The 18,782-nt window shown below is 51.7% G+C and overlaps 1 protein-coding gene across 1 annotated transcript in view; it reads right to left on the bottom strand.

Moving 5' to 3' along the window:
• Positions 1 to 8,482: 8,482 nt before the first annotated feature.
• HERC2 (HECT and RLD domain containing E3 ubiquitin protein ligase 2) overlaps positions 8,483 to 18,782 on the bottom strand; it is a gene marked incomplete at both ends in the record, with an annotated part of 160,691 nt that continues 150,391 nt past the window's right edge. Inside the window, 8 exons of the mRNA XM_084253432.1 lie at positions 8,483 to 8,755; positions 9,779 to 9,991; positions 10,296 to 10,401; positions 11,281 to 11,471; positions 11,956 to 12,068; positions 12,952 to 13,146; positions 13,267 to 13,408; positions 16,770 to 16,853. Of these exons, the coding sequence (XP_084109558.1) occupies positions 8,483 to 8,755; positions 9,779 to 9,991; positions 10,296 to 10,401; positions 11,281 to 11,471; positions 11,956 to 12,068; positions 12,952 to 13,146; positions 13,267 to 13,408; positions 16,770 to 16,853 (1,317 nt within the window). The remainder of the gene's footprint in view (positions 8,756 to 9,778; positions 9,992 to 10,295; positions 10,402 to 11,280; positions 11,472 to 11,955; positions 12,069 to 12,951; positions 13,147 to 13,266; positions 13,409 to 16,769; positions 16,854 to 18,782) is intronic.

Genomic DNA, 18,782 nt, shown 5'->3' with positions numbered 1-18,782 from the left:
GGGCGGGGTGGGGGCCGCAGCACTGAGACCCACAGCGCGCGCAGGGGCTGCACGGGAGAGCGAATTTCATCTCTCGGGACCGGGAACTCGGTGGTCGCGGGCGCCCAGCTCCGGGGCTACAGGCGGGGACGAGTCCGCTGTTGCGCGTGCACTGGGAAGTGCCTTGGCGCAGCCAAAACAATTGGAAACAACAAAGACAAAATGTGGAATTAAAACTCCAGAAAATCCAACCAGCCAGTGAGGGACAAGTGACCCCCAAGTTGCCCTCTACACCCAAACCACTGGGTCCAACTGCTCAAACACCCCCAATTAAAGTCCTGAAGCCACTCTTGGCCCTTCCCCAGGGCTCTGTCCCTGTCCCACTCTCCATCCAGGCACATCCATCACAAACTACGAGCTCCCTTCCCCAACAACCTTCCTCACCCTGAAGATCCATCACCTAAAGTGCCCCCAGCCCTGGCCATGCAGCCACCTCTTTGCAGGCACAACTGGTCAGTGGCTTTCTAGAACCTGTTAGCTGCTCCCCATCACCCAGTCACAGAGATGCTTCCCAATGACCACATGGCTTCCGGCTTAAACCTTTCCCAGGGGTCACAGGTGTGGGTGCTACTGTGTTTTCAGCTGGCAACCAGGGCTTCCCTCTCGTGGTGATAGTGAGGTCCACAGACGTTGTGACCTTCCCAAGGCACAAGAACACTTATCTTCATTTGCTTTCCACCTACATAATAAAATTTTAAGAACTGATGTTGGGCCTCCCTGGTGGCGCAAGGGGTTAAGCATCCCACTATGAAGCAATCTGCAGCCTCTACAGCACGAGTTCAATCCCCAGCCCTCCAGGGAGCTACCCACATGGCAAAACAGACCTCTCCTGTCTCCCCTGCTGCTCCCCTCAGCAGTGTATTTCAGTCAGTTTGCCTGTTCTGTTCCCCACTCTGTCTCTGGTGGATCCTCTCGCACCCCCCTTCTCTGGCCTGTACCTCAGTGCTTGTATGCATAAATAAATAAATCTTAAAAAAAAAAAAAAGAACTGACATTGTCACATCGCCCTCCCTTACACGTGATGTAACTACATTCAGTATTTGTAAATGAAATTTGCAATACAGCAGTTTTGTGCAGTCCTCTACAGTTTATCCAGAGCTTTCACCTCTATGTTTAGATTTAATCCACATTAGCAATTATGTGGGACTAGCCTTGCAGATGCTTTCAAAGGCCTAGGTCCCTCAGCAGGATTTCACCTGCCCCATGCCCACGTGGTCAGCCAAGCTGGGGCTGGGGGCTGCAATGCCTTAGGGGGTGTAGGTTACAGTGGACTGCCTTGTAGTCAAGAGGTAGGGGCTGCCCAGAACTGCTAACGACCTCCTGTTTCTCTTCCTGTCCATCACGGCTCACTGTAGCGCTGTCACGTCCCTTAGGTCCCTGTTGCAAGCACCACCTGGAGCTTCACAGACACCCAGTCCCTGAGCAGCGGAGCAGGGGCAGGTCGTGGCCCCTGGCTCGGGCTGGGATCTGAAAGCCCAACAACGCCCAGCCACGGGGACGCCTGGGAAAGAGCTGGCGACATTGAGATCCATTTATTCCACTCTGTGTGGCCAGAGTGAGCAGAAGGGCTGGGGGATTTAAAGGTCTCGCCCTGGCGCATTCCATTCCGCAGAAGCGCCTGACTGGAGCTCACGCGCGCGAGAAGCCAGGTCGGAGCCGACGGCGCCCTGGGGCTCCAGCCTCGACTCATCCGAACTCTCCCTTCCCCATCTCCAGGCTCACCCCGCTTTTCCTGAAAACCTGCCTCCCGTGGGCCACTCCCGTTGAGGCCAAAACAGGCTCGGTGTGGGAGTGAAGCCGCGCGACCTCGGCAGCGCCTCGGGGTCACGCACTGCACCCCCAGCCCCCCTCAACTCCCTTCTCTGCAGAAGGCAACAGCTCAAGGCAGGCAGCCCCTCACCTCCTCTCGCCCAACACTCAAAACACTTGCTTTTACCTGAAGACTTGGTCTTTCTCCGACGTGAAGTCGGAGGTCCAAACTGGTGGCTCTGGGTGGAGAGTGGAGCGCAGTCCCCACGGGAAGGGAAGGTGCGCTCTCCGGGCGCAGGGCTGAGGGGGTTCGGGGCGGGGCCGGCTGTGGGGGCGGGGCCGCTGCTCGCCCGCCTCCCTTCTGGCCACGCCCACCCCTGTCACCCCAGGCGGGGGCTCCCTGGAGCAGCCAGGCCGACCTGGAGGAAGAGGCTGCGGCTCTCACCTCTGGAGCTGCAGGAGAGCAGTGGGGACATGAGGAAAGGGGCCCTGCTAGGAGGCTCACCCAGCTCTGAGAGTCGCACTACTTGCTCTAGGTGACCCTTTGGAGAGGCACCTTAGACTAGGAGTGAGGGAGGGCTTGTAACAGGTGTGCTGGGGACACCAAAACCTAAGCAGCGTTCCTCCTGTTTTCTCATTGCCTTCCCCCTGCAGCCCGGAGCTGCCGCCAAGGGTGCCCTGTGGAAAGCATGCTCTCTCATACAACACACACACAAACTACACACAGACACTCAGGTGCAGACACACACATGCAAGCACACACACAGAGACACAAACAGTCGCCACAGAGACATGTGACAGAGAGACACACGACAGACACACAGACATCTAGACGGGCACACAGCAAGACAAACACCTACACCTGTTCTGACACACACACAGCAAGACCACAGACATACAAACACACAGGCCAGCAGTGGTCCGGCAGCTCACGCAGCCTTAGCATCCCCCACAGCACCCACGGGTTGGAAGGCAGGAAGTCAGGGGCTGTTGGCTCATCCAGGATGTAACAGGCAGAACCCCAGAAGGTCTCCCTCGGGGGAGGAGACTATGTCATGTCTCTGGCAGAAACTTTTCTTCTCCGGGCCTGCCTGCTCTGGGTGTTTGGGAGGCACAGGCTTTATAACAAGCACTGCCAGGACTGTCCAGGAGCAGGGCCAAGGACACCACAGGGCCCAAGGACGTGCAGGGAGACCAGCCTCCTGCGGCACTGCAGCACCGCAACTCGGAAATCCCTAGCACTGGTGACAACCCCAGGAGAGCCCAGAGCCATGTGTGTAGACACTGGGTGCAGACTGCAGTGCATGTTCGCTGTGGGTGTGGCTCAAGTGCAAGGCACCTCTAGACCCTGTCTTTGCAGGGCAGCCAGCAGAGGAGCCTCTGACTACCCGGCAGAAACTCCAGCGCATCACAAAGGCCAGGGTCAAGGGGAAGGACACAGACCCCAGATCTTGATGGGAGGAATATCAAAAGAACATTAGAGCCGTGTCTTAAATCACCACAGACTGCCCATAGATAGGGGTGTCATCAACAATGAAGTGGTCATGCAGCCAAAGGAACAATTCTGGACTTGAAAGATCTTTTAAAATGTAAGGAGCTGAGAAGCAACAGGGATTTGGATTCATTGCGGTTGGAAATTCAGAATAGTACAGCCACTTTGGAAGACAGTTTGGCAGTTTCTTACAAAATTAAATGTACTCTCACCATAGCATCCTACAAAACTATTCCTTGGGAGTTACCCAAGTGAGATGAAAATATGCCACAGAAGAACCTGCATCCCAATGTTTATAGCAACTTCATTCATAATTGCCCAAACGTGGAAGCCCATCAACATGTCCTTAGTAGATGAGTGTATAAACCATGGAACATCCAGACTCAAAACAATGAGCAATATTCTTTAAAAAAAAAAAATGAGCTTTCATTTTAATATAGTGAATTTATATTATGTTCACTTAATATGGTAAAAAGAACTGAGTTCTTGGGTCTTCCCGGTGGCGCAGCGATTGAGCACTGGGCTGTGAAGCTGCCTGCAGCCCCTGCAGCACCGGTTCGATCCCCGGCCACCGGGTGAGGGTCCCACATGGCGCGCAGACCTCTCCTGCCGCCCGCTGCTCCCCTCAGCAGTGTACTTCGTCAGTCTGCCTGCTCTGCTCCCCGCTCTGACTCTGGTGAATCCTCTCACCCTCCCGCACTTCTGACTGTACCCAGTGCTTATACAAATAAATAAATTTAAAAAAAAAAAAAAAAAACAAAGAACTAAACTCTCAAACTGTAGAAGACATGGAGGAACCTTAACTGCATATCACTAAATGAAAGAAGTCAATCCGAAAAGGCTCCATGATTCTGACTATATGACATTCAGGGAAGGACAAAACTATGGACACAGTTAAAAGAGCAAGGTTGGGGGGAGGGAGGCATGATCAGAGGTGCACAGAAGACTTTTAGGGCAGTTAAACTACTCTGCAGGGCACATGTCACTGTAAGTTGTCACGGCCATACCACGCACAGCCAGAGTGAGAGCTAATACCAACTTCGGACTTTGGATGATAATACTGTCGATGTAGGTTCATGGTGGTAACAAATGCCCCACTCCGGCAAGGGTGTTGATAATGGAGGAGGCCATGCATGAGTGGGGGGTGGGCATCTATGGGAAACCTCAGTAACTTCTACTCAGTTTGGCTGGTAATTAAAAATTGCTCTAAGTATCTCTTTTTTTAACAAAATGAGCTGGAGGAAAATTTGTTGTGCAGAATTTCTCAAGGGGATGTCTCATATGTGTATGGAAACCGTTGGAAAGTGGCTGGGGTGGGGGCTACCTGGCCCTTGCACAGATCCCCCAAGAAAAGGGTGTCCCAAGGCACCTCTAAGCTGCCTACAGACCCTGGTGAGCTGGAGGGGGCAACACCCAGCATCCATGAACATGAGCCGCTCTGCTAGGACCTGGGCGTCAGCTGCAGGTTTCCCAGTGTCCCAAATGGAGACTGCTCGTCACTGCTTGGAGAAATCAACATCCTCAAGGGCTTTTTCCATCTAAGCCAACTGAGCAAGAGCTGACAGCAGGGGACCCACCTCGGGTACCTCCCTAGGGCAAAAAGCACATAGAGCACAGCACAAAGCTGAGGCTGAGGTCACAACAGTGCCACATAAGGAAATTTCCCAGGCAGGATGGTGATGCCAAATGTTTGTGGGCACCATGACATCCAGCAAGAACCAAGGACCATTGGTGCCCTAGGGGAGAAGTTGACATTGTATGGCAGGAGCCATGTACAGCAGATCTGACTGGCTGGGAGTAGCACAGTGAGAGGAATGGATCCCATCCTGTTCCCTGCATGTCCCTCAAGCTGAGCTGGGGAATCCACCCAATTGTGGTTCCTGAGCAGAAAAGACTAAACCACCTTCCACGCACAGCCAGCATTGAGAGGGGCATGGCCCTACCGGAGTGTCCACCTGTACTGTCCTCCCAGCAGTGTCGGGGGAGCGAGGGGATCACCTGAGTGAGGCAAGGCAGCCGCTCAGGCTGCAGTGCAGAGTTCTCAGAGCCCCCACCTGGAGTGTAAGTCCCAAGTAGTGGACCCATTTTCTGGTCTGCAGTGGTGCTGGGCGCACCTCGGCAGACCTGCAGTCAAAGGACCCAGGGCTAAACCCCAGCTGGATGGGTGACCCTGGTGGCGCCGGGTTCTGAGGTCCTGAGCCCAGGATTCGTGCCCTTCTCCCAACGTGGCTCTGGTGCCCAGGTGGATTTCCCAGGAACCACAGAGATCTGCAAGCAGGAACTTTGCAATAAATTATTTCCTTACCAAAAACATGAGTGTTGCATCAGGTTTGGTAATGCTAAAGCTGTACTGACAATGAGGAACCAGGAGGGATCACAAGAACCAGGTCCCTGAGCAGAGGGAACCCCACTAGTATCCCACACTCAGAGATGCCCCCTCCCCCTGTGAGGGCCAGGCTGATGCCTGGAGGGGCCATCCTGGTGCGGCCAATCATGTATGAATAAACTGGGGTCGCCCCGGGGACTCTGGGAGCCTGTCTGCACTGGTAACTTAATTCAGAGCAACTGAAAGGGGATTTCATAATGATTTTGACATTTCAAAAGTAATGTCCTACCTCAGACCTCTCCCTTACCTTCAATTCTCCCAAATGAAGAATCTAGGCTAGTTTTACAGTCTAGGGAGTTCACTCATGCATGAACTTAGGAAACTCTGGTATTCCCAGATTTCTAGTTAACCCTGAGATTCCCGGCAAATGATCTCAGACTATTCTGTGCTGATGAAAATGAACCACCCCACGGCCCCTGTCAGCGAGTACAGCCTCCATCTTCTCTCCCGCTCAAATATTGGGACAGCCACCTGTTTGTAGGTGACCTGCCAGACTTAGCCTGTGTCCAGCAACAACAGTGCCAGCAGCCACTTTCGAGGTCCCTGATCTAGCAGTGGAACACAGGTTGCCCATGCCCACATCCACCCCACACTGTTTTCAGGGCTGTGGTAGCCTCCATGCTGGAGGAAACCAGTCCCTGCTCCTGGAGCTTGCACTTGGGCTCTGAAAGTCAGATAAGCAGATTACAAACTGTGGATAGCCATGTTGGCTGTGGTGCTGTGGTGGGCGAGGGGCAGGGGCACAGAGAAGCCCTCTGAGCCAGCACTGGGGGAGGGAGGGAAAGTTCACAGAGAGTATTGAGGAACCCACGCTGAGAAAATGCGTTTTTGTCAGGGACACTAAGGGTGAAGTTCTAAATCTAAGCGGATTGCAGCTGTAGACACATTACACGTGCAACCTCTTTCATTAGAAAGGCAGACACTGCCTCACGCCATCTATTGCCTCCTTAGGGTTAATCTGCAATTTAGCACGTAGCTGGAACCTACCAGCAAAATTAAGGAGCCTTCATCAGGATGGCCAGAGAGGTCTGCTGCAGCATGAGGCCTGCATTTGCTGTTCCTGTTGCACAAATTCCCATGTGTCAAAATCTTTTTCATGCATTGCGTTGGCTCGTCCTGGCTGATTGGTGCTAGGAATCCTTGAATGAGACTCCGAGACAGATGGGAACTCTAGGATGAAAGTTAAAAAAGCAGAACTGAAGATTCTGAAATCTTGTACATGACATTTAACAGCCCTTAAAGGTTGGTTTTGGGCAAAAAGTGAATAAACTAATCGTGAAAATCAAACTGCCATTTAGAGTAGTGGAATAGCTAAAGAGAAGGAAATTGATAACCTTTGTCTTCCTGAAATGAAAAATAACAAGCTCATAACAACTATGTCTTAGGCAATCGTTTCTGAACAGTGAAAGTATGTGGCGAATGGCTGGTGTGGTAGCAGGTACCCTGTGCACAGATCCCCAACCACACCTCTGGCAGAGACCAGCTGACACAAGAGGGTAGAGATTTTTTTTAATCTTAACTTAATGGAAATTTTGAATCAAGCTGAGAAAAGGGCTAACCTGAGCACTCACCAATTTAGTCATGGAGAAGTCATGGAGTCCCCCCAAAATTCCCTTCTTCTAGATTTTCCAATGCTAAACATCCCGCCCCTGAATTTAAAAAAAAGGTCTTCCAACATGAAACCCGCTTTCCCTTTGCTAGTGAATACCTCACGTTCTAGTGCACTAGATCTGTTCGCCAGTCTTCCTGATTCTGTCCTTCCTCTGCAGATGGGGTGCCACACACATAACCCTAGAACAGGCAGCTCAAATCCCATCACATGGTAGACTGCCAGAAACACACCCCAGAGCCCGAGTCAATGGCTGGGAACCAAGACTATGAGAACAGGAAAAGGACCCGAAGGCTCCTGACTCCTGGCTCCTGACACCAGCAGCTCCCCTGAAACCTTTCCTTTCTCCTAACGACCACTCGGTTTTTCTAAAACCTAAAATAGAGTGGAATGGCTTAACTACTGCTGTATCAAAGACTAAATTATTTTTTGATTGTAGCACATCTTTCAATACTAGTCTAGCCGGACAAGAAAGTTCAGCTTACAATTTTGTGACATATGTTTTATTTATAGGGAATTAAAATGTAGGCATATACATGACACAGACATTATATATAGTACACTTTCCATGATAGAAGCTATGACACTCTCGCAGAAAGTAACGTCCTGCAATGCTCACATGTGCACCTGGTGGGGGGGGACCCCAAAGGGCCTTTCTGTTTGGGTTGTGGTTGAAGTAACCTCTGGATGCACTCAAGTAATACTGATCATTTCATGTTCAAAAAGCTTTTAATAAACAAATTCGGAGTAAAATTAATTGAAATATTTATAATACGATTTAATTGTTACACAGTATTTCCAATGTACAATCAAGACAATGCACAACACTTGAAAGAAAGAAGAAAGAAAAAACAATCTATTGCACCCACAGTAAAAAGGCTTTTTATTCATTTTTGGGACGCTGCAATTCAGTATTTATAGAAACATTTACACACTTTAGTAAACACAGAAGTCCTACATGTAATGCAGCATTACGGGTGAGAAGGCCCTCTTAAGTTTCAAAAATAAATGTTAGTGTCCACATAGGGCCCCACGTGCAAGACTGATTTCCCATTCATTATTCCACTCATTGTTCCAATCACGAGCAGTCTCTCTGCCCACCCCTGTACATGGAGAGGACACCCCAGACCACCTGCACCCCACACAGCAGCACTCTGCTTCCCTGCTTGATCTTTTGTGATGGCACCTCTGATGGTACCTCTCCACCTCAGTGTCCTGTTAAATAATCCTGCGTAGAGTCTGAAGCAAATGAATCCACGTCCTCGTTTTCTGAGTCGTCGCTGCTGTCATCGGCAGCTGGCTCGCCCGTGAGGGCTATGCGAGCATAATCATCTGTGTCTATCGATTTGCAAAAGTGGATGGCGTATTTCAGTTTCTCCTCCAGCACCTGCTTACAGGAATACCTGGGCAACTTCAGCAAAAAGAAGCAGGTGTAGGATTCAGGAAGGAAGTGATCGGGAGGGTTGTATTTATCCAACACCTGCCAGTGGAGAACACGAGATAATCAGAGACCAAGTACATACAAGGGCGGGTAAAATGCAGACCTGTATGATTCTGTTCTTTAGGTGCTTGGCTCTCACTCACAAAAACCCTTTTTTTTTTTTTTTACTAAGAATAATACCAGAAAACATATAATGTAGGCAATTTTAAAAATAAGAAGAACTGATTAATTCTGAGGATTTTTAGTAAAAAGTGGTCCTTGGTTATTGTGAAGATTATTTTTTATGAATTAATGCTGTGAAGAGGGTCTATATGCCCCTCCCATCTCCCTCCAGGACAACACAGGTGGAGCCCAGCCAGTCCAGGTCCGCACTCACCTACCTGCCCACGCTCAACCTCTACAGAGGCAAAAATCAGGAATTACCTACCTTCGGAGAGACATGTGCTTGCAAAGATCTCCCTGAAAGATGACAACTCTTGTAGCTCTGGCCATACATGGATCAGGCTATGCTCCTAAGAGCCCCTGTCCCCCAATCCTTCTGAGGTTTTGGGGAGAGTGAGCCCCTCCCCTCCCATCTGACCCTCTGAGGAAGGCCCAGCTCCCACAGTACTAGGACAATCATACTTGTCCTGGTTCATTTCACCATAGTGACCTGGCAGGTAAACACAGCCTATTGCTGACCTGCAGGGTTAGAACCCAAAGCAAAATTCTTGTCCCCAAACTGATGGAGTATCCTGGGGTTGTTCTTAGTACGCGGTTGATCACCTGATTCAACCACAAAATCAAACACATGCTGTCTATGACATGTATGTTCAAAATCTAGAACACACTGACGTAAGAGCAGTAATTCTGGAGGTGACTAGATAAACTTTCTAAAAGCAGACTGTGGTACTTGAGACCTGTTGTCATAAAATGCTGGGCTATGAAAGAAGTCTGGTGTTTTTCACCTTTGTTCCAAGAAGAAGGAAAAGCCATCACAGGAGAGACCAGTCTCCAGACTGTCACGGGGGTCGCGTGGGAGGAAAGCCCCTCAGCTAACACTACACATGTGCAGCCCCTCACCTGGATGACAAAGTCCCTGCCCCGGAAGTCGGCGATGGTCCTGGGCAGCCTCGTCCGGCCCCACACAAAGCGGAGGAAGAGGGAGCGCTCCGTGTTCGAGAAGGACTCCATCACCTCCCAGAACCACTGGATCAAGGGCGCAGAAGGCTCGATGCCTTTGTATGTCGCCACCGACTTGAGAAGATGCAGCGGGATGTCTGGGCTGCCACACACCTGCAGGAGGACACTGTCAGGCTGAGGGGCACTCAGAACCCTCAGCACAGAATCCCCCCTCTTTCTACCAAGGCCTGTGTGGGGAGGGCTAAGGTGAGAGGCACCAGGGCTAGGTGGGAAGGGCTGGGAGGGAGGCAGGCAGGGAACATTTGCCCCCCCAGCTCATTTTACTTCATTTCACAAGCTCGAGTGTATCTCAGGGTAAGTGAAGGTTTCACTGAGAGATTAACCAGCAGCACTGATGTGTGGGTCACCACACAACAGGGAGCTCCAGGGGGACAGGATGCGGGGGGGGCAGGCATACCATTGTCTCCAATTCATATCCGGTGAACAGGGAAAGAAGGGGGACAGGTACCACTCGGGCCATCCCCTCCCGAACGGCAGCCACCTGCTCATCGAATTCGTGGAGTCTGAAAGAAAAAACTCACTTTGCATTTCTATCTTGGGTGACAGACACCAAGCCTGACACACAGGTGAGGGAGGCTTGTGCCTCACGCATGTAGCATCACAGCTGGTCTGAGAAACACACAAACCAGCAAGAGCTAGACACACTTTAAGACACAATTCTCAATATATAATGGATACTGAGGAGGGAGGAGTCCGAACCGGACACGAGAAGCAGAGCCCAGGCCCCACGACACCCGCAGTAAGAACTTCAGAGGCAGACACCATGTGCGGGCTCTCACAGCTGGCACCAGGGCACCTGGCAGAAATGGGACACCGAGGACAATACAGCCAGAACTGCCTTCACCCAAGCCCAGCAAGCAAAGCCCACCAATACCTGGCCAGGTGCTTCTGAAGGACCCCAAAGACCATGCTGCTTAAATGGGGGATACCGGGCAGAGGTTGTGAGGAGCCATGGAAGCTACAGGAGGTGTTCGTCAACCTGCCAGGCAGCAACCATGGCCACCGCATGCTGGTGTGAGGGTCGTGGGGGCAGAGAGGGCCCGACACAGCCCTGACACTCTGAGCTAACAGAGCAGAGGGACACACAGGCCTGTGACACCTGCCAGGAGTATCTCCAGACAGGAGGCCTTCTGTCCACCTCAAGTGTTCTGACCAGTCAGGAACTTCAGGCAAGACTTTGGTTTACCCAAAAGACTCACCCGCAGTAAATACCCTGATCATAAAAGAAGCTCTGATGACCGAAAAACAGAAGTAGGAGCCAAGTCCATCAGAATTTTCCTGCGCATGACACGCCTGAGGAAATGCTGCCATCCAGCCAATCCAGCCAAATGCTGCCATTTGCCATTTACTGGGTCCAAGAAGCGCGCCGCAGGACCACGCACCTGTAGTTTATCGCCAGCCGGACGTACTCCGCGCGGCTGCCCAGGGCGATGTGCGTGTGCTTGGAGCTGAGCTGGATGTCCTGGCCGCTGGCGCTGGGCACTGTGAAGGGCAGGCTCATGGCCTCAAACTCCTCCGAGGTGGCTTCGTTGTCACGGATGTACATGAGCCCGGGGATGAAGTCTTTATCCACCTTTCAGGGGAAGAAGGGAGCCCCCGTTGGCACAGGGCCCTGCTCGCCGCGGGGTGGCTCAGTCTCCCTGGGGCGAACGGGGCTGCAGTGTGCCACGCGTGGCAGCAAACAACAGAGCAAGCAGCAGCGACCAGAAAGCAATTCATCCGATGAGATGAAGGACAAGCTCATCATTTAACAAAGTCCTTAATGACGTGAACAGCTGAGAAAGCAACCACCACCGCCAGCGATGGAGCCCACCCTGCAGTCAGGGACGGTGGCACAGGAGCAGCACTGGGTATCGCCCGCCTCTTGTGCAAACCCATCTCATATCCAAGACCATCTCTGCTGCAGAAAGGGGGTGTGTGGCCAGTGGCCTTGGCATCGCCCAGAAAGAAGGCAGCACTTCAGGACAAGGTGTGTTCCTTAGCAGATCCAGGGGACCCCCACCGTGCTCTGTGCCAGGCACACCAGGTGTCACATTTCCCCCCCTCACTGCAGTTACCTCACTGAGATCTGCGATGGTGAGGTTCATCCCTGCCAGCTGCTTCCACACAGGCTCGGCCAGGTTGAGGCTCAGGGGACTCCCAGTCCGGATGGCGATGCCCAGTAACACACCTGCTCGTGCAAAGCACCAGTCACAGAAGAGACTTGGAATCAGGTGAAACATCCAGCTCACTCAACATGCAGAGGAGATTAGCTCTGCCCCAGGGCCTCCGCTCTATACACCAACACCCACATTCACAGAGACTCAGGGTCTCCTAAAACCGTCTGTCCCATTCTGTCCCATCCTAGGTTCAACCACTCTTTTTTGTTCCAATGAGCAAGTTTCAGCTTTATTTCTCTAATGGGGAAGCAAATGGCTGGAGCCTCTCCAGGAAGTCGGGCGTGGTGCCTGCAGAGGTGCAGCAGGACCCCAGTGCTTGGCAGATCCCTAACAAACATGAGGGAGGAACTGGCCAACTCTCAACACCTCCTAAGATATGATCCCGAGCTTGAGACACACTGAAGATGCAAAAACATGGTATTTCAGATTCTCTGAGTAGCAACCAGCTGCTAATGGCTGGCTCTAAACATCCCTGCAGCTGCACACTTATAAAGCTAAAAGCAGGGCCTCCCGGGTGGCACAAGGGGTTAAGACGCAACCTATGAAGCTATCAGCAGCCTCTGCAGCACGAGTTCCATCCCCGGCCAGGGAGCAACCGACATGGTGCTGCAGACCTCTCCTGACTCACCCACTGTTCCCCTCAGCAATGAATTTCTGTTTATCTGCCTGTTCTGTTCCCCACTCTGTCTCTGGTGAATCTTCTCACCCCCCCATACCTCTGGCCTGTACCCCAGCTCTAGTATGCATAAATAAATAAATCTTTAAAAAATAAGTAAATAAAAAATAAAGCTAAAAGGCATCAGGAATACCCAGACACCTCCAGGTCAGCGAGCAGACATTACACTGGGGAGACGGGACCCTTGTAACGCACTGTGCCCGCATGAGCACACCCACCCAGGAAGCGGAACATGTTGGTGTGCACAGGCGCCCTGGCAGCCGGGCTGAATAGGTAGCAGTCGCGGTTGGCTCCCGATTCATCCCTGCCATTGGGTGTCACAATAAGGAGCGGGGTGAGTCCATTCTGCAGCTCCTCACAGATCTCGGCTATGGACTCACTGTAGCCGCCACCACAGTCATCCACAGACTCGCCTGGAGGGAAAGGACAGTAAGTCACTCACAGCCACCTGCACTGCCCACCGAGCCTCTACCCATGCTCACTGCTGACCTTCTGTGGCCACAGGCCCTTTGCGCATGTACACATGCTCTCACCCACAAACTTGACTTTCCAGACGCGGTGTGGGAGGAGGAGGCTGTCGGGGCTAAAGGAGCTCATCTTGGCACACATCTGCCCAAAGACAGACTTGGTCCCATCAGGGCCTGCGAGGCCACCTTTACTCCTGGATCGTTTGACCTAGAGAAAGAAAGAGCCTATGAGAAGCTGCCATAGAACAAAGCTGCTTCTTCCACAGCTGACCAACTCCAGGGCAGCTCACCCTGCTCTTCATCTTTATTCCTTATCTTAGTCCCCAGGTGGGTGACCCCAGGCCTCAGTTGCAGGATCTAGAAACTGTCATGAGTAGAGTCCAGAGACAGCAGCACTCAGGCACATGGTGTCACCCTAACCTCACACCCTTTTGGGCACCCAGCAAAACAACACACTACAACCAGAGCATGCCCGTGCCAGCGATAAGCGCCTAACCAGCACCTCATTCCTCTATTACAGTCCTCAAGTAGGAATCACCCACACTCGCTGAGGACCTCAAAGCTCAGCCTTGCTCTCCTTTGCCTTGTTTATTGCCTCAGGCCTCATGTACAGGATGCCTGCTGGGTGGCTGTGCTGGCAGAAGCTCACTCCAACCACTGGGGCACGGCCCTGCCCACCACCCCAGGCATGGCACCCCTCAGCACTGCTAGCGTCCAAGCGAACTCAAAGGCCATGGGTGGCCATTTCACAGGATGGTGGCGGCCTGTGTGGTTAGAAATCACAGCCTGGGGCTCCTCGCCCTTCATGCTCTTCACCATAGCTTCCAGCATAAGATGCCAGAACTAGAGAGCCAGACTACTAGTGCTGGGGAGGTTCACACCAATGCGGAACCCCAAGCCACGGCACCATCTCAGCCACAACAGAGGCCTCCCTTCCTTTACCCACTGCACGGTCCGACTCCACCTCCAGGCCAGAGTGTCCCCCACAAGTGGGATCACCTTCCTGACTGTATTTCTCATCTTAAGCTAAGATTTGCACAACAGACCAGACTAAGGGCTCTCAAGGCCTTACCCAGTGTGTACTCACTAATATTACAGCTTTTAGCCAGGGCTGTGCTTTCAGAATCACACAGAATGTCAACAAAATGAAAAGTTAAGGGAAGAATGATACTGAGAATGTACTTTACAAGTGACACCTACAGCTAAACGCTCACCATGCTTAACTTCTCAGTTAGTTCTATTCCCCTAACCACACAAATAACCCCTTTTATTTTATAGAAAATAAAAGTTTCAAGTAATGTTTGCAAATGTTATTTAAGTCTCCCAAGACTCTGAAGGAAACAGTTACAGAAAGAAGAGTGCCATGACCCTGGATGAGAGGGGGACAAGGTGCAAACCTGCTCCCCACTGGGAACACGCCAGCACCCCACTCACAACAAGTTTGCAGAGACCTGTGCTCTCGGCTTCTTTGAAAATAAGCAACAGCTGCTTCAATACAGCTACGAAACTATAAGCACAAGGACAGGCAGTAGGAGTATAAGTGATTTTAATTATCTTTAATTTGAATTTTCTAAATTTTTAGAAATGAGCATGTAATAATTGTGTAATAAACTAAAAAATTAAAAAATTTTGACTTTATGTGCACTGATCCTTCTGTAAGACTAAGACAAAATAAAACAAACAAAACCCCTCCAGGACATGACCTACATGTGTCCTTAAAGCACTTTTCCCCACAGTAAGCATGAGAGTCTCCCCATGGGGGAGGCCCAACACCCACAACACCCACCAGCCAGAGGACTGACGGTGAGGAGGCGCCAACCCTGCCTTCCTGGGGCAGCACTGACATGCTGCATTCAACTTGGATTCACAGAATGTGCTCCTCCACCCTTTGGGCTCTATATTTTAGTCAAATAACAACAACAACAACAACAAAACAAACAACCCACTACCATTTCTATCTTTTGGAAGTTCTAGCTTTAGGAAGGGGTTCAAAACCCTGAAGTGAGGGGGCCGCAGGGTGGGCAGAGCAGGCAGCCCCTCAGACACCAACGGGCACTGCATGCTGCACTGAAATTGTTTATCTACTTAAAAAAAAAAAAACCCACCATAAATTTGTGCACCTTCTTCCCAGTCTGTTCTTTCAAACACAAACTGACCATTTTCACAAGACAAGGTGCCGTGCCAGGAACAGAAAGATGAGGGGAAAGGCACCTAGCAATGAGACTGAAAACCGACACAAGAGAAAGAAACCTCGCAACAAACTTGGGGTCAGGCCACCGGGGCTCACTGATGCCACAGTTCCGGACTGGAACATGCACGTCGGGCTGCTGCCTGGATGTGGCCCCTGCGGGGTGCAGGGGCGTAAGGTGCAGGAACAGCCAGCCCCCTGTGGTAAATGATCTCCAGCCATCAGCTTTCCTCAGCTACACGCTTTATTTAGTATTTAAGACCTAATAATGCAGAGCAAACCAAAATCCTCCAAGGTGGGGAAATAAAAGCTTTTTATGAACCTCATTAAACAGTTCATTTGTTTGTGAAATGGGCTGACTGACCCACAGCTCAGCACTGAACACGCTGACGTCAGTGAAGGGACCACTTCCATCAGTGTGGTCACATGTGTTCTCCAACAAACGACAAGAGTTTGAAGTCTTAATTCAAAATGCCCCCAAGTACAATTCCGGAAAAATTCCTAGTCATGGAACCAACATCAGGGCAAAAATCATGTGTTAATACAAAGGTACAAGAACAAAGAATTTGTTCTTCCTTGCTTTCTGTCTCTTTTCTGCGAGGCGGGGTCAGTTTCATTTGCACGATAAATGTCAAGAGCTGCCCAGTACCATCACCAGGGCCAGGGCTCCCCATGTCTTTAATGGACATATTTAAACCGTAAGCTTACACACCCTTGGCAGCGGCACACATCCAGAGATGGTCTCCTTCTCACTTCCATTATCTCTGAGACAGCATTAGTGATTCTCACCATTAAACTGGCGCAGAAAGCTCCCGAGCAGAGGAGGACGGGGCGGGCCGAGCAGGGACTGTGCACTGAGACCTGACTCAGCCCAAGGGGACCGCTGAAGGCCACCCAGACCCAGGGCTGTGCTGAGAGGCCCTGCTGTTACCCAAAAAAGGGGCAACCCCCAAACCCCAGCAGAGGACTCTGACAGAGAAAAGTGGAGTGGTTGGGAAACACAAGCAGCCCACGGTCCTGTGGTATGGCCGGGCGTTGCTCACCACGCGAAGGGAAAGTCCAGCCAGTCAAGAGAGCCGGCCAGTTTGGGTTCTAACCAAAGCACTCAGAGTCCCCAGTGCCAGCAGCAGCTATGGTGGGTGTGATGTCAGTTTTACTTTTCCCTTTTTTCCCTGTCTTTTTACTTCTGGGCTATCTGCAACGTCTGACTTCTGTTATAAAGAAAGGAACACACATTCCTGCCGAACACCTCGATACCACAGGACAGGCACCCAGGTGACACAGGAGGGATCTGGCCCCAGAACTCCTCCCTCTGCTTGAGGACGACACTCAACCTGGAAACCAGCCCCTCCAAACACAGAACACATTTTCCACGTGTTACCTGGATCCGGTTCAGCTCCACCACAGGACCGTGCTGGCGATCTCGCACCATGGTTGCTTGTACTACTTTTCGGAAAGCTGCCTCCTAAAACATGACAGATAAAACTCAGAATCTGGGGCCTCCCTGGTGGTGCAGCCACTACAGCATGAGTTCGATCCCTGGGCAGCGAGCAACCCACATGGTACAGCAGACCTCTCCTGTCTCGCCCACTGCTCCCCTCAGCAGTGTGTTCGGTCAATCTGCCTGTTCTGTTCCCCACTCTCTGGTGAATCCTCCCACTCCCCACACCTCTGGCCTGTACCCCAGTTCTTGTATGCATAAATAATAAATCTTAAAAAAAAAAACTCAGAATCTGATGAAAGTGTTACTCAAGGACAAATCATGTCATAGTTTTTGTTTAACATCTTCTGTTCCCAGAAGTCAGATTTTCTTACAAGCAGATAACTGCAAACTCTTTCAGGCTGCAAACTCTTTCAAGTGCCAGGCTAAGGGGGAGCGGCCTCAGAGAGCACAAACTGGCTGGAGGCAGAAGGAGCCCACATTCTGAGCAGAGAAGGGAGGCCGGAGCCTGTGGAGCACCTGCACTGACTCAAGTCTCACGTCAGGCTCTGAGGATCAATGAGAACCAAGGCTTCCCAGCCAAACTGAAGTCCACTAGTGGCAGGACTGGTCTCAAACACTAGGCCTCAGTGTTGCCATCCTGACAGAGACACTAACTGCAGAGCCACAAAGCAGGGGAGAGAGCCAGGATGGGGATGGGAAGGCCAAAGGGGGGAACACACTGGCACCCTGAGCGGAAGCTTGAACACCTAGGCAGAGATGGCAGGAAAAGGAGTGGGCCCAGTGTTCCCCAGGGAGAGGCAGGCCAGCCACACTCATACAGACATGGCCACAGGGAGCAGCCATTTAGACAGAAGGAAGGGAGACTCAAGAGACACTCGGAGGCATGATCAGAGGGAATCCCAGGACCCCACCCATGGACAACTATGCCCTCTCCCAGCAACGGAATCCTGGGGGAGCACGAGGGACCCACGGCAGGGCCTCGGCTCCTCCAATCTCCCAAGGCAGGAGGGCAAGGGCCCAGGAAGCCCAAGGACACAGTCCCAAAGGTAGAAAGGGATGCAATGAGGGCCCTGGGGCAGGCCCTGCAGAAGGCAGCCGTCACCATTCTCCCCTGTACAGTACCCACCAGTTAACTCTGCCTCTGCACCCCACCTAATCTCTGACTTCCTAACTACTCAGCCCAGAGACCAGGTGGCTTCAGTCCCCTCTTCCTCTGAATGGCTTCACCTGGCCTGCCCTCTGGGCCCATTCAGATGCCCTTATTAATGATTATTCAGAGCCTATTAAATTATCCTACAGTTAGGATTCTCTACAAATCCTGGTACAGAACTTCAATCCCATGTGTAACTTTGGGCACTTTCTCTCTGGATGTTCTGAAGCGATCCTGCTCTTGACTCGCCACTGTCACCAACAAGACCCACTCCCCAAATTTCCCGGCAGGGGCTAATCCTTTCCTGCCTGGAAGAAGAGAGGGGAACTGCTCATTTCCTCCAGCTGAAGATGCCCTACTGCCTCACTGGGTTCCTACTGTCTGCCCCACACTCAATCTGCAGGATACTCTGTCCTGTCTCTCACTCTGCTTTCTTCCTACAGGGAAAGGCTCTCTCCCCCTCACTGCCAATCATCACCTCCACTTTGAGGGATAACACAGATGTTGAAGTAATCAAGTGTGATAATTTTTATTATTGAAAAACTGTTGAGGGCCCCCCCTGGTGGCGCAGCGGTTGAGCACTGGGCTGCGAAGCTGCCCGTAGCCTCTGCAGCGCCGGTTCAATCCCCGGCCACCGGCGAGGGCCCCGCATGGTGTGCAGACCTCTCCTGCCATGCCCACTGCTCCCCTCAGCAGTGTACTTCGGTCCTTCTGCCTGCTCTGCTCCCCGCTCTGGCTCTGGTGAATTCTCTCACCCTCCCGCGCTTCTGACTGTACCCAGTGCTTGCATAAATAAATAA

Source organism: Talpa europaea, assembly GCF_964194135.1.
Source record: "Talpa europaea genome assembly, chromosome: 14".
NCBI classification, from domain to species: Eukaryota; Metazoa; Chordata; class Mammalia; order Eulipotyphla; family Talpidae; genus Talpa; species Talpa europaea.
This window is presented reverse-complemented; position numbering and strand designations above follow the sequence as displayed.